The 16,097-nt window shown below is 50.8% G+C and overlaps 1 protein-coding gene across 1 annotated transcript; it reads right to left on the bottom strand.

The window, feature by feature from the left end:
• Nucleotides 1-6,870: 6,870 nt before the first annotated feature.
• Nucleotides 6,871-15,814, bottom strand: LOC132429230 (pregnancy-associated glycoprotein 2-like). The gene is made up of 9 exons (XM_060017449.1): nucleotides 15,714-15,814; nucleotides 14,451-14,601; nucleotides 13,380-13,497; nucleotides 13,163-13,281; nucleotides 11,780-11,973; nucleotides 10,290-10,406; nucleotides 8,674-8,815; nucleotides 8,475-8,573; nucleotides 6,871-7,023 (listed from the first exon to the last, which is right to left on the bottom strand). Exons 1-9 carry the CDS (start codon nucleotides 15,812-15,814, stop codon nucleotides 6,871-6,873), a joined length of 1,194 nt encoding a protein of 397 aa, XP_059873432.1.
• Nucleotides 15,815-16,097: the final 283 nt, after the last annotated feature.

Here is a 16,097-nt window from a genome sequence, read left to right as displayed (position 1 = left end):
CTCAGTGCATCATATCAGGAGGCACATGATTTGTCCCTTTACTGGTGACATTAACTTTGATTACTTGGTGAAGGTGGTGTCTCCCACCAAACTTCTCCACTGCAGTTATTGGGCTGTGATTATGAAGGTATTCAGCAGGGAGATGCTATGAGAATGTATAAGTAACCTGTGGCCCATTTAATCTTCACCCGAAGTTTAAGCAACCATTGAGGATTTCTGCTTGAATCAATGATTGAAATGATGCTTGTAGAGTTGTAATTTTCTGTTGTTTCTTTTACATTTCAGTTATTTATTTATTTTGGCTGTGCCGTGCAGCATGTGGGATCTTAGTTCTCTGACCAGGGATCAAGCCCATGCCCCCTTCAGTGGAAACATGGAGTCTTAACCACTGGACCTCCAAGGAAGTCCATACATTTTTCACATTGTCATTCTTTGGTAAGGAAGAGATTTCTTTTCATCTTATTTATTTGTTTATTTATCTGTTTATATTTATTTATCGGTATGGACTCACAGGTTCTTGTTTTAGTCATAATCCATTATTATCATTATTTATTTTCATGCTTAAATTTCCCATATCTGGCCCACGGGAGTCCCTTAAGCTGACTCCTGTATTCTCTTGACACGTCCCAGGTTTTTTTTTGTGTGTTTATTGGTGTTATCGGCTGAATCATGTCCCCCAACCCCCAACAAATCCATTTGTTGACGTCCTAACCCCCAGTACTTCTGAATGACTGTATTTGGAGGTAGAGATGATTAAGATTAAATGAGGTCACCAGGGTGGACCCTAATCCAATCTGACAGGTGTCATAAGAAGAGGAGATTAAGACACAGACACGCACGGAGGAAACACCCTATGAAAACACAGGGAGAAGACTGCTGTCTACATGCCAATGAGAGAGACCTTAGAAGAAACAACCCTGCAGACACCCTGATCTCGGACTTCCAGCCTCCAGAACTGTGAGGACATAAATGTCTGCTGTTTAAGGCACCCAGTCTGTGGTATCTGGTATCGGCCTATGCAGACTGATACAGTTGGCAATGTTTATACCTCTTGCTTTTGCAGAGTTGTACTCAGCACGAGCCAATGACATGGTGTTTCCTTAACATTGATTTCACATAAATTTGTCACCAAAATATTTATTGACCATCTATGGTGTCCCAGGCTCTAGTTGAGGCACTGGAGATTCATGAAGGATCAAGACAAACCCAAATCCCTGCCCTCATGAGTTTATACTCCAGGGAAGGACACAGATAATCAAAGATAAAGAAATAAATGATAGGGCTTCCCTGGTGGCGCAATGGTTGAGAGTTCGCCTGCCGATGCAGGGGACACGCGTTTGTGCCCCGGTCTGGGAAGATCCCACGTGCTGCGGAGCGGCTGGGCCCGTGAGCCATGGCCGCTGAGCCTGCGCATCCAGAGCCTGTGCTCCGCAACGGGAGAGGCCACAACAGTGAGAGGCCCGCGTACCACAAAAAAAAAAAATAATAATAAATGATATAGTGTGTGAAATGGTGATGTGGGAGGAAAGTGAAAGCAAGGGAGGGGACAGGGAGGGTTGACATTTTAGATAGAGGAGGGGTCATTTGCCTATAGATCTGAAGGAGGTGAGGAAGGGAGTGTAAGTGTGTTTGTGACCCGGGATTCAGGCTGCAAATCTGTGGCCATAGTCCACACTCATCACTTTAAGAGCCAGGAGCCGATTCCTTCTGGGTGATAATTTCCCTGATGTTAGAATCTAGGGTGGTTTCCAACTTTTACTGGTATAAATCAAATCCCTGGGACAATATTTATAGCTAAATATATATATTTGGAATCCATTTGTCAAAGTGTGATTATCAGGTCTAAATGTGGGAGAGTTGATGTGACAGTGGTTTCATGTTGCTAAATAGCCCTTACAAGTATCAGTAGTTGGAAACAATGGGCAGGTCCCCCGGCAGAGTGGTAAGACCATGCGGAATGTGCCGGCAATATCCATCTTGGCCACTAGATGTCAGTGCTTCACCACCCGTTCCAGGATGCTTTTTCTATGGGAATCAATTTGCTCCCTCAGGCAACTCCAGCAAAGAGAAGGTCCTCTCTTTGTCGGAAGCCGCTGTCTTTTATAGAATAATGCTCAGCTTTCCCCTGATCTTAAACGCCATTCCTGAAAAACCTAAGACAAGCATAAGATAAGGGGAAAAACTGCCCATATTGCTACCATCTTTGTGTAACCAGTGTTACACACATTTGGTCCTTCTCTGGGGTACGAGTGAAAGAATAACAAACAGCTCATGCTACTGTGTGTCAGGCACTGTCCTAAAGGTTTTCTATAGATATTAATGTAATCCTCACTATAGCTCTAGAAGGGTTAGGGACTATTCTTTCCTGTATATCTATATATCTGTCTGATTGAGTTGTATTTCAAATATCATAATTTCTACCATTTAAGGTGTACAGTTTAGTGGTTTTTCATATATTCATGAAGTTGTACGTCCATCATCATGATTTAAATTTAGAACATTTTCAACACCCCAGAAAGAAACTCTGCACATATTGGCAGTAAAACTCTACTCCCTTCCCTCCAATTAGAAAAGACTATTCAAGGCTTCCCTGGTGGCGCAGTGGTTAAGAATCTGCCTGCCAATGCAGGGGACACGGGTTCAAGCCCTGGTCCAGGAAGATCCCACATGCCGCGGAGCAACTAAGCCTGTGTGCCACAACTACTGAGCCTGTGCTCTAGAGCCCGCGAGCCACAACTACTGAGCCCGTGTGCCATAACTACTGAAGCCCGTGTGCCTAGGGCCCGTACTCTGCAACAAGAGAAGCCACTGCAATGAGAAGCCCGTGCACCACAACGAAGAGTAGTCCCCACTCACCACAACTAGAGAAAGCCCACGTGCAGCAAGGAAGACCCAACACAGCCATAAATAAGTACATAAAGGAATGAATTTATAAAAATAAAATAAATAAATTGCATTTCTCTGATTTAAAAAAAGGACTATTCATTTTTTAAAAGGATTTATGTGTTTATTTATTTATTGTAGTAATAACATTTAACATGAGATCTACTATCTTAACAAAATGTCAAGTGCACATACAGTATTGTTAACGATAAGCACCGAGCCGTACAGCAGATCTCTAGAACTTACTCAGCTTGTGTAACTGAAACTTCGTGTCAGATGAATAGCAACTCCACATTTTCCCCCTCCCTGACCCCTGACAACCATCATTTTACTCTCTGCTTCTATGAGTTTGACTATTTTAGATAACTTATATGGGTGGAATCATACTGTATTCGTCCTTCTGGATTTGTCCTGCTTATCTCACTTAGCATAACATCCTCAAGTTTCATCTATGTGGTTGAAAATGGCAAGATTTCCTTCTTTTTTAAAGGCTCAATAATATTCCATTGTATATCTCTACCACATTTCCTTTATCCATTCAACTGTTGATGGAGCTAAGTTGTTTCTGCATCTTGGCTATTGTGAATGATGTTGCAACGTACAAGACAGGACAAATACCCCTTTGAGATCATGGTGTGAATTTTTTGGAATACATACCCAGAAGTGGGATTGCTGGATCAAACAGTAATTCTCTTTTTAAGTTTTTGAGGAACCTCCATTCTGTTTTCCAGCGGCTACACCATTTTACATCCCCACCAACAGTGTACAGGGTTCCACATCCTCTTCAACACTTGTAATCTTCTGTTTTTTGATAATGACCATCCTAACTGATGGAAGATGGTATCTCATTGTCATTTGATTTACATTTTCTTGATGATTAGTGAGGGAGGAACTGAGCTTATCCCAAATTTACAGAATAGGAAACTGATGTCCAGAGATGAACTTATCAAGGTCACATGACTGGTAAGGGTCAGAGGTGGGATTTGAACCCAGGCAGAAAAGCTCCAGGATGTACGTGCCTGGCGAGTACGCCACATTGTCTTCCGTGTGCTTAGCAAACCTGGGATCATGCTGTTTTGTATTCTGTTCTTTTCTCTCAATGTCATATTGGAATGATTTCTCATAACATTAAATGTTCTGCTGAAACACAATTTTAAGGCGGTTGGTTGCATGATGACCTATCTATGCTGTGGACACTTTATGTTTACTGGGCCTGGGACGTCCCAGACTTTCCCTTTTGTAGGAGACTCTGAGGACTACATCCTGCTTATTTATGTTTGCAGGTGCTTCTGATCATCGCTTTAGCATAAACCTTAGAAGCAAAATTACTGGGACGAGACTATACATATTTTAAGAACAAGTCATTCCAAAAAGATTGTACCAACTTACAGTCTTTCAAGAAGTGTTTAGGATCTATCTTTCCCTGTTTTTTCTACCTTTTCTCTCACCGGTGGCTATAAATCTCTTTGGTCTGCATTGGGTAAAGGATAAAAGTGGAAGGTGGGGGAAGATTGTTGCTTCGAAGATCAGACTTTGGGACTTCCCTTGGCGGTTCAGTGGTTAAGAGTCCACACTTCCAAGGCAGAGGACATGGGTTTGACCCTGGTTGGGGAATTAAGATCCCACATGCTATGCAGCGCAGACAAAAAAATAGAAATAAAATTAAAAAGTTGATGGAGATCAGAATTTCTCCTCATGTTGGTAGCACAGGCTACAAATATAGAGCCTCAGGAACAGTGGGCTCATTAACCGACACAGCGCCAGCCCTGGCCTTAGGCTCATCTAGGGAGGCAAAGCCTGACTCTTTCTGCTTGATATTACGGCAGTAAGCCACGCTGACACCGTATGTGTCCCGACATGATGCAGCAGTGCGTTCTAGTGGAAGCATCTACTAATGCATCCATTCATTTACTCAACATGTATCTACTGAGGGCCTTGATGTGCCTGTAACCACTGCTGCAGCCACAAGATTGCAGGAGACTTCCTTCATCTGTACAATGGGGGTCGTGCCCTGCAGGGGCTCGTGGGGAGACAGTGAAATGCACATGTAATTAACCAGAGCTATTATTCTTACTCTTATTGGTAGTTTCTCCCCAACAGAGACATTGCTTATGGTTCCATGAAGACCACTTGGAAAATGAGTTTGACAAACTGTTCACTTGAGTCTCCATTAAGCCCAGTGCATGATATTTGCTGTTTTAAAAAAAATGCCATTTCTGCTCTCACCTTTTCCCCCTTTGTCAGCTCTGCAACCAGTCCTCTTTCACCCCCCCCAAGCCGATCATAATCCAGGGCCACCCCAGAGGGACCAGGCACACGGAACCGTGGACATACGGCAGGTGTGCACAGAGAAGGTAGCTGCAAGGCTTAGGGGTGTGTTTCAGGGTGGGCTGACAAGACTGAGGTTAATGCCCCCCTCTCGCCCGACTGCAGCCTTTCCCTGGTCCCTGAACAGGAAGCCCCTCACTCCTCTGGCCCCCTACCCACACCTGTGTTGCTTTCTCCATCTGGCCCTCCCCATTGGGGGTTGTCTCTTTATGTGTCTCCATGAATCCGTGGTGGGTTCCTAACCCAGCCCTCTATCCCTGGGGTCCACCCCAGCACCTGGCACATAGTAGGTGCTCAGTAAATTTGTCCTGAATGGAGAGATGAGGAAGGAAGGGCGTCGTCCCTTTCGCTGATTTGTCTTGGCCGAGTAAAGGCCCATACCGTGCATTGCGTGGGGTGTGTTTTCCACCTTGTTTATTCTTCCCTGCTCCTTCTCTCACGTCGGTCTCCAGCCACCTCTGACCCCTGCTGTCCCCAGCCTGGGCCTCTGCTTCCAGGTGGGAAGAAGTGATGCTTCCACTCCAAATGTGCCAAACCATGGCAGCTCGAACCAGTGGTTTGTAGCTCTGCCCCTGGAGGAAGCTCAGAAACGCTGAAGGCTTAGTGCACCCTGGGGCCCCTTTACATGGGTGACATCCTCGCCAGCAGCCTTGGAGGCCAAGGGAAGGAGCATGCTGGGCCCTGGGGGGGTGGGCATGGCTCAGGGATCCACACGGCCCATCACTTGGGAAGTGGGACTGGAAAGGACACTGCAGGTGTGGGTGGCAGAGAGCTGGTGACTGGGGTGGGGGGACAAACGGGAACCATCTCAGCTTGAAGGGCCTCACCCAGAACCCCCCTGGAGCAGGCCACTGCCAAAGGTCCTGTGAGATGGGAAGGGTAGAAGGTATTTTTATTACCCGTTACCATCCCTCTGAAAGAGGAGGGGGCGGAGTTGGTGGGGGCCATCACAAACTCTTCCACTGTCTAGAACACTCGCGGCCACTTCCTTGGGGGCTGGCTCGCCCCAGCTGCAGTCATGTGGTGCTGGAGGAGACTGTCAATCACGTTGGGCAGGGCCACGTGATCAAGTAAAGCCAATCATAGTACCCCCAAGTCCCCCGCCAGGATGGTTGCTCCAGGGCTGGACACGTGATCTGAGGTGGCCCAATCAGAGCCCTCCTTGGTATCCTGAGGTTTTTCTGAGCTTCCTTCCTTAGGGATTAGACGCGTTAGGGATATATGTGTAGAAGTGTGAGAGAAGAAAGATGTCAGGCTAAGAGAATCAAAGATGAGAGACGGGAAAGAGTGAGGGAGAGAAAGAGGGAGCTGATGGCTTCTGATTCCTTGGGTCCAGTCACTGAGATCTTCGCCTCTGCTGTGGTTCCTGTGTCCCGGATCCCCAGTGTCCTTCCAGTAAGTCTCCCCTTTCCTTGAAGCCACTTGGAGTTGGGCTCCTCTCACTTGTGGTTCAGATCCTGCCCGGTCATGATGCACCTCCCCGACCCAAAGAGAGGCACCCATTTGTCTTAGCACCGTTGAGAATGGAAACTTTTATTCTTTGCTGAGAATGGGGCTTTGCAGAGCACCACAGTCCCCCGCCATCCCTGGGTGGGAGTGCCCTACGTGTGAGTGAGTGTGTGTTTGGAGGGGGCCTGACTGCTGAAGCGGCCCCAGCCTTTACACTGCGGGAGCCAGGCCAACCCTGTTGTTTCCCCGATCGTAAACCGAGAAATACAGCCTCAGGAAGACGTCGCCCAGGATCCAGGTCTCCGAGTGGCTCATGTTCTCTGTGCCCCCTCCAAAGTTGCTGAGGCATTGGCCCTGAAGGTTCTGGGGGAGACGGAAATGCACAGCAGTCAGCCTGAGCCCTTACCTGCCACCCTCTCGGCATCCGGAGCCGGCAGCTTCTCGGTTTTATCTCCCTCCTTTGGTGAGAACCAAGTGGCTCTCTCAGCAGCTGCGGAAGTGGGGTGCCCATCCAAGACCAAGAACGGCCAAGGCATGTGGTTGCCATGAGGGAGAGGGGCTGGGGGAGGGGAGGACGGGAGTTTGGGATTAGCAGATGCAAAGCACTATAGAGAGGATGGGTGAACGACAAGGCCCTGCTGTAGAGCCCAGGGAGCTCTATTCAAGCTCCCGTGATCAACTAGTGGAAAAGAAGAAGAAAAAGGATACAAACACATGTATAACAGAGTCAGTTTGCTGTACAGCAGAAATTAACACAACACTGTATATCAACTATACTTGAATAAAATGTTAAACAAGAGCAAGGATGGCCTGTAATTCCCCTCACTCCTTCTGACCCTGCTCTCCGTTTCCTCTGCAGGGAATGCCTTTGCTTCTCCCTCTTCCCCACGACCCGTTCTTAGAGACTGCGCTCAGCCCCTCTAGGAAGGCTTCCTGGCCCCACGCTCGCCCTCCCTGGCCACTCCAGGCCGGGTTGGGTGACTCACCCTGGTGCTCCCCTTGTGTACAGCCCTGATCACTCTAATCTGCGCCCGGCACCCCTCGGCTCAGCCCCCGGGGGTGCCATTTGCACGGGGTCCAGTGCAGATTCGCCTGGACCCATGCAGGCCTCCTCGTGCCTCCATGAGGCTGGGGGTTTAGAATGACTGACATTCCCTTTCTTCCTCAAAGCCTTCTTTGAGGCCATCAGCCTCCTCTGAATGCCCACAGGGAACTGACATTAAGCCTCAACCCTGTGCAAGGGCCGTGCGGTCACTGTGCACCCTTAATTCACGGGAGCATGCAGCCTCCCCACAGAGGGGTCTGGTACCCCAACTCACAGAGTGGGAAGTGGGGCTTAGCAAGGGGAAGTCGCAGGCGAGGACGAGGGTCGCCATGTAATTTGTCATCCAAAGCAGGACACCTTCGAGGTGGGAGGGAGACCGTTAACCATTATGGTGGGACAACACACTGAGACTGTGGCCACCCACCCCACTTGTCCCTTGGCCTATTGCAGGGATTGCTAGAGCTGACTTTCCGTGTTCATCTATCTGAGGGCTCAGGTTGAACTGAAGCTCCTTGAGGGCAGAGGCCCTTAGTGTTCCCTTCTCCTTGTGCCTCGCACCAGGCCAGCACGGGGCAGTGTTCCATTTATTTCAGGATGATGGAAGTCCCAGACTGCCCCTTACTCTCAAGTGGTTGGTTTTGTGGGAGGCACTGGCCCAGCCACAGGGGCTCCGTGGCATCTGCAATGGTGTGGCTTGCCCTGCAGAGGGCCCCCTCCTGCAAGCAGGAGCCCAAGGGTTCCTGCAATTCCACCAGGGTTGGCCCTTCACCTTTCTGATGTAGGCTTGAGGGGGCACTGGGTAGTCGTTGCCGTTGATGCTGAAGATGATTGTAGGCAGGCGAGCCACATAGCTACATGAAACCGCATACTGTTAGAGAAAGAGGGAGAGAGGTTGGCCCAGGTGATCCCTGGTGCGTGACCCTGTGGCGTGACCCTTCACCTCGTGACCCCGTGGCGTGACCCGTCACCTCGTGACCGACAGGGCTGGCGCTGATGAGCATCTGGATGGCGGTGACCAGTCGGCTCGGGCCGAGCACAAACGAGGTCCCGGTATCCAAAATGGCCTGGCAGCCGCGGACACAACCAAAAACCACACCGTTCATGGTGATGCTGGGAGACAGTGGGACAGAGTGGACACCAGGATCACTGTGAAGTCTCCCCCCATGACCGCCCCCCTCCCTGACTGTCTCCCTTCAGCTCACGCCCTGCCTCTGTTTGCCTTTGCTTTGGTCGCCTAACCTTCGCTGACTTCCTTTCAGCTCCTGAGTGCATCAGGCTCTTTGGTGCCTCAGGGCCTTGGCACGTGCTGCTCGCCCTTCCTAGAAGACCCCCATCCCCTTTGTCTAGCTAATTTCTCCTCATCTTCCAGGTTCCAGCTTACTTGTCTCTTTTTCAGGAAAGTCTTCACCCCCAGACTAGATCAGGCTCCTGTCTTGGTCACTCTCTGTAGTCTCTTCCTCATTACTAGCATGTACCGAAGTGGAAATTCATTATTATGTGTGTGACTCGTTTCATGTACGTCTGCCTTACTAGATGTAAGGGCAAGTTGTAGCCTCAGTGCCTCTCTCAAGTGCCTAGCACACAGCGGATGCACAATGTATGTTTGTTGAATGAATGAATGAATGAAAAAGTGGATGAGGAACAACCAGAGCCCTGTATGTGCTGTGTGACCGATAACGGGTCAACCCACACAGTGACGATGGAGGTTCTCCGGGGCAGCAGATGCTGAGAGTAGGGGTGTCAGAGACACAGGCTGCCCTGGGAGAGGTTGTCTCCCAGCATGGCCCACTCACACAGCTCAGACACTGAGGCCCGCGGCCAGGCGATGCCTGAGCTAGCCCAGGGGCCTCCAAAGGACACGGAAGCTTCTGTCTGAGGGTATCACTGAGAATCCCGTCAATTATTGCCCCTTGTTCTCAGGCCACTCCTGGATCCCGGCTTCCTGATTCTCTCTGTCACAGCCCCTGCCCCACTGTGTGCCCGGGATGGGGGGTGGCTATGGGTGGGGCGAGTGTCTCTTTGTATGAGTTGCTTTCAGGTCTCAAGAATGCAGCCAACCTCTCTCCACTGCTGGGGAGTTTCTCCCTCAGGAAACCAGTTTTCCTGGTTTGTCCAGGACTTTCCCTGTTTTGAAACTGGTAGTTTTGTGTAGTGAGAGCTCCCTGGGTCCCGGGTAGCCCTAGACAGTTGGTCAACTTATCACAACCCTGTTCAGGCTGGTGACATCCTCCCTGATCCTCTTTTCACTGCACTTCAGGGTCTTCAAACCGTGCTCCCTGCCTTCCAGCGTGGTGGGTGCAGCCCTCTTGGGCTGCACACGTCTCTCTGAACCCTGTTCAGGACCCTGGTCAGAGCCCTGGTCAGGGGCCTGGGGTGATTATGAACCCATGGGTGGTGTGTGTATCTGTGTGTGTTTTTGTGTGTATCTGTGTGCCTGTGCGTGTGCTTACACGTGTGTCTTTGGGGGTGGAGCATATGTCTGTGTGTGTGACTGTGCGTCTGTGCGTTTCTTTGTGTGTCTGCATGTGTCCGTGTGCACGTGTGGGAGCATCACTTGGGGTGGCCCTCAGAGGGAGGGGCTTACCGGTTCATGGTTATCTGCCAGTAGTGAGGTCGGGACACTGGTATCCACTGGAGCTTTCCTTTGTGGTAGCTGTTGTCCACCCCGCCTAACATCACAATGCTGCCATTCTCCTTCTGGCTGAGGAGAGAAGGAAGAGGGAGGGCTCGTTGTGGGAGAATAACGGCAGGCACTGTCTGAGGGCTGTGCTTCTCCACCCATCCATGGCACTATTAGGGTCCCCATTTTACAGAGACGGAAATTGAGGCCCGGAGGGATTGAGGACCTGTCCGAGGTGGGTCACCGACTAGTGAGTGGCACAGAAGGGGTTCGAAGCTGGGCAGCCTGGCTGGGCTCCGACCACCCACCCTTCTGAAGAGGGCCCGGTCCCCTCCAGCAACCAGAGTGCTCAGAGATACCCTCAGAGGACACCGTGCCGGAGGGGTCTGGCTGCCCCCTCGCCTAGCCTATCATTGTTCAGAAAAGCCGAGGCCCAAGGGCGCCAAGGGTGTGGGTTCAGACTCACCCAGGGTTGGCTTCACCAGCGTGTGTGACCTGTGCCACCCATGGGGCCTCACACTCAGCAGGGCCCTGAGCCTCTGCTATCCCTGTCTTGAAATTCCCAATACTTTTTTTTTTTTTTTTTTTTTTTGCGGTACGCGGGCCTCTCACTGCTGTGGCCTCTCCCGTTGAGGAGCACAGGCTCCGGACGCGCAGGCTCAGCGTCCATGGCTCACGGGCCCAGCCGCTCCATGGCATGTGGGATCCTCCCGGACCAGGGCACGAACCCGCGTCCCCTGCATCGGCAGACGGACTCTCAACCACTGCGCCACCAGGGAAGCCCCCTTATACTTTTTTTATTTTTTATTTTTTTTCGGTACGCGGGCCTCTCACTGCTGTGGCCTCTCCCGTTGCGGAGCACAGGCTCCGGACGCGCAGGCTCAGCGGCCATGGCTCACGGGCCCAGCCGCTCCGCGGCATGTGGGATCTTCCCGGACCGGGGCACGAACCCGCGTCCCCTGCATCGGCAGGCGGACTCCCAACCACTGCGCCACCAGGGAACCCCCTCCTAATACTTTTTGAACAAGAGGTCCCACGTTTTCATTTCGCGCTGGCACCTGCGAATTGTGTAGCTGCTTCTGAGATCCGGGTAAAATGTTAGTGAGGAGGAAACATTCCCACCATCCCTATCCTTCCTCCCATATGAAATCCATGAGCACATCCTGTTGCCTTTTCCTCCAACCTGTATCCTGATATCTTCCACTGCTCTCCCTCTTCCCTTCACACCCCCCTGGACCAAGCTGCTGCCCCTGAGCCCATGAGCATGCTTCTGTTCTCATAAAACTTTATTTACAAAAACCAGTGGCAGGGCCAGATGTGGCCCTGGGGCCATAGTTATCCCGGGCTAGACTGTCTCTCAGGAAACTTGTGGATCAGCTGGGCTACAACTTTTCATGCAACTGAAAGCATCTTACAGCTGACTTAGAGAGAGGGCTTGTGCAGTTCAGACTTACGTGCTCAAGTAGAAGGCAAAGACAGACTGAGAAATGACGCCTCGTCTCTTCAGGTTGTCGAAGACAGGGGTGGTCCCTTGGATGGCGAGGCTGCGGTAGCCCAAGCCCAGGATGCCATCAAAGGGTGCATGCTCCAACCCAAACTGCGCCTTGCTCAGGGCAAACGGCTGGACCACATCGACAAGTTTCCCGATCTGTGGGAGAGGAGAGTGTTCCCACATAAAGGCTTGGGAAGGGGGGCTGGGACTGGGCTGGGATGGAGATGCCATGAGCACCGCAGAGAAGAACTGCGGCCTGGCTGTGCCCTGTGTTGACCTCAGATAGTTAGACCAAGCTGCGACTGGAATTTGGGTTCCATTTGTGCTGGGCTGTGGCTTTGAACCAACACCTGCCCATCCTGCAAACACCATGTGAAGCGAGCGAAATTGGCCTCATGCTTCCTATGCAGGTGGAAAAACAGGGACTCAACAGGACCAAATGGTTCCGACTGGAGGACAGAATGAGTAGAGAGCAGGAGAGTCTTCTCTTCGGCGTCACTATGATGTGATGACAGAAATGGACTGAATGCATCGCAATGCATTGTGGATTCTGCATCTGCCTAGGCAGACAGAAGCCCATTTTACAATGTCGCTGCCAGGGTGCTTATGAAAATTCTGCCTGGGAAACACGCTTTGGGGATGTGCGTCTGCGTGTGTGAGAGAGAGAGAGAATACTCAGGCCCTTTGGGGGATGCAGGCTATAGTTTTCACTAGGCTCTCAAAGGCCCCCTCTTGTGGACCCCCATTTATCAGGCCCTTCCCACGTCTGTGGCCCCCTGCTTTCCCTGTCTGGATTTCCGAAGCCCTCAGTTCCCCGCAACCGCCCAAGATCAGTTTTATCCTCTCCCCAGGTACCGCACACCTGATGAATCCTGACTGGCCAGCCCAGCTCCACCGTTTACCTGATGCCTGACCTTGGCAAGGCCCTGGCTTTCTGCACCTCGGTTCCCTCATCTGTCTAGTGGAGCTAATCATAGCACTTGCTATGTGGGGTTGCTGCAGGAATAAACGAGTTATTACCGTGAAAATACCTGGCACAGCCTGAGGATATAAGAGTGGGTGCTTTTTTCCCCTCTCTCCCTGCTCCCAGCAAAAGGAACCTTGAGCTGCTCATGGGCAAAGGAGCTGCAAACCCACACCTCAAGCCACTCTCTGGGTCAGCCATTCTGGGAGTTTGTGTGTCAGCAGGGACACTGTCTCCCCAGGGACACAACACTGTGGGGTGGGCGGCCAGCCACTAGGGGACTTTGGGAAAGACGGGCCCTCCCAGTTGGGCCTGCATCTGTTTTGTAAGCTGCGGTTGCTCCCAGGGCCAGCCCTGACTCAGCTTCTGGTTTCCAGTTACCCGAACAGTGTCGTAGCCAAGAAATCCAACCATCCTCCCGGAGCCGTAGGTGAGGTCGACGGGGAAGCCCGAGAGCCGGAAGGTGGTGGACACGTGAGGGTTGAAGACATTGTGTGTATCTGCGGACACAAGAGATGTGTGTCCGTCAGGTGCCAAGGACGGAGAAGGGGGTGGGAGGGGGAGTACAACATGGGCGGGGGGGGGGGCAGGTACTCACAGCAGGGGACACTGTCGCAGTAGGTGGAAGGCACCCACAAGTCAGCTGAGCCGGTGTCAAAGACGACCTTGAACTGCTGAGGGGGCGTTCCAATGCTGATGTTGCCGACATAGGCTAGCTACAGGGGCCGGGGAGGGGTGGTGTGGTCAGACCTGGCTGCCCTGGCCGCCCTCGATTCCCAGAGTACTGCTTCCCTCGAGGTGTCCCGTGTCTCCTGAGATCACTTTCCAACCGCCCCACCTCACAGCCTCTGCTCAGACCGGTGCCTTCATTTGATTTTTTTCTTTCTTTTCCTCCAGGCGGGCTCTTAGTTCCCTGACCAGGGAGCGAACCCGGTCCCCCTGCAGTGGGAGCGCAGAGTCTTAAGCACTGGCCTCCAGGCGAGTCCTGGTGCGTTCATTTGAGAAGCTCTCCAGTCCCCCCTTTAAGGCCCAGCCTGTTTCTTTCTCCAGTTGGCCCTCCTAGGTCACCCCAGGCCACCTCCTCTGAACTCAGACCATGTCCTATCACCACCACGCTTTTATTTGACATGTATTTACTCTTTGCCTATCGCTCAGGCTGTCCTATGCATTCTTGAGGAAGAGACGAGACCTTTTTAAAATCAATAACAATAACCATAGTGTTAGATTTTCATGGCGTCACAGGCCATAGGGGCTCAGTAACTTTTTACTGGTGTCCTTGGATCTGCGGAGGCTGAACTTTGTCTGCCTGGGGTTTCAATCTTGATTTGCAGTTGGCTTTATCTTTTGATCAGACACGGCTCACCTTTCATCTGTAACTCAGTGGCTCACTTAGTTCAGGAGGAACAATCTCCCTCAAACTAATGGCATATCTTTGGCAAGAAATGGGTGTTTACCTGCCACCTGGTCATTGCCGAGCCCAGTTACCACCGACCAAGAGTTGAGGATGAGAGTGCCCTCTTCTCTGGGAATGGGGTCCGTATTCCCCAGTGTTTCTGCTTCCTGCAGGAGCCCTAGCCCCACCACACCGCCTGGCGCCTCCAGATGAACCCCAGTGCCAGGCCAGAGCACCAGGGGGCGCTGTAGAGTGCCATCCACCCAACACACTCACATCCAGGTAGTTCCTCAGGGGATGAAGAGACAATTTTGGGTCATGGGCGACATTCTGGGACCTGTCGTCATTGTTCCTCAACAGGAAGTTTGTCAGCAAGTTTTTTTCCCTGAGGGTTTCTCGCATGGTCTTCATCTTTGTTAGCGGGATTCTTTCACCGAGCATTGGGAAAAGGAAACAAAGAAGGGTCAGCAATCAGCTGTCTGTGTTATAGTACGACTGTCACACCTTGCATTGTAATGGCACTGTGTATATTCCAAGCATTTTTATGAGTGTCCTCTCATATCAGGATGCCATGAAAAGACCATGACAAAGACCTAGGTTTGAATACAGGTTCTGTTGTATAATTTGGGTAAGCCATATGACCATTTGGAGTCTCAGTTTCCCCCTCGGTAGGTACAAAGGTAGAATATAACTCCTATCGTCCGTATAGAATGCTCTGGGTATTAAGTGAGATGATGTATATAATGTGCCTGATATGTAAGAAGTGTCCACAATGACAGCCCTTCCCATTGCTATTGCCATCCCACTGTATCTTTTTCTAAGAAGTTCTGGGAAGGAGTCTGAAGGGGGATCATTACCCTCTTTTTACAGGGGAGGAATTTGAAATGCAGGGAGTTTGTGACTTGGCTGTGGTCACACTGCTTGTTAGAGGTAAATCAGCCTAGAAGTAGCCTTCCAGATCTTTCTCCAGGGCTCCAGCAGAAGAGAGGGGTGAGAGAGGAAGCCAGGAGATGGGGAATAAATTAGGGAAATTAAGAAGCTAGAGAAGCAAGGAAGAGTCAAAATAGAAAAAACAAAACAAAACAAAAAAACTGAAAACTCAGAGAGTTCTGCATGCACAGAGACATCCAAAGGGGATGGAGAGATAAAGGAGAGAGATACAGAGATGAAGACACAGACACATACACAGAACTGCAGAGAGAGCAGAGAGAATACCTAGAAGCAATCACAGGAGAAATGCTGTTCATAGGACCACACTTACAGTTGCACAGGCTGTGCACTGAGCAATCCCAAGGAGTGCCATTTTCACATAGGTCATGATGTGACGGTACCCCAAGAGTTGTGCAGCCCTGCAGGCCTACCCCAAGACCCTTGGGCCCCATGTTGCCCATGGCACGGTACTCATCAATAAGTGAGAGTTGAACTTCAAGAGTGTCAGGGAATGATTACATTCCCTTCTAACCCTGATGGGTGGAAGAATAAGAGGACAAGGAAGACCCCAGAAAGAGAGATGATGCCACTTACAGTCCCCGCACTTACATGACTAGGCACTCTGAGAGGGCCACCAGCCCAAGGATCCCAAGCCACTTCATGCTTCTTTTCTGGGTCCAAGTACTCAGGAAAGAGTGAGTTCTGAGCATGCAGTGGTGGCCAAGGGCTCCTAGTTATATATGCTCTGACATGCCCTAATTGTCCCCTTTAGGCCACTAATGGATCTGATTAGAAATACGAACCTCTCGATACAATCTTTACCTCCATCAGTGTCTGTGGGGAGTGGACTTGGAAAATTCTCAGAATACAGAGATTTCTACTGTAATCTCTTCCTTGGGGCTTGGCTGAAAAACCAAACTAAACTGCACGGATTAACTAAGAGTGGGGAGACTGTCGCCAAGTTGGAGATAAAACACTGTTAACAACGTGATA

This window comes from Delphinus delphis, chromosome 8 (genome assembly GCF_949987515.2).
Source record: "Delphinus delphis chromosome 8, mDelDel1.2, whole genome shotgun sequence".
Classification (NCBI taxonomy): Eukaryota; Metazoa; Chordata; class Mammalia; order Artiodactyla; family Delphinidae; genus Delphinus; species Delphinus delphis.
This window is presented reverse-complemented; position numbering and strand designations above follow the sequence as displayed.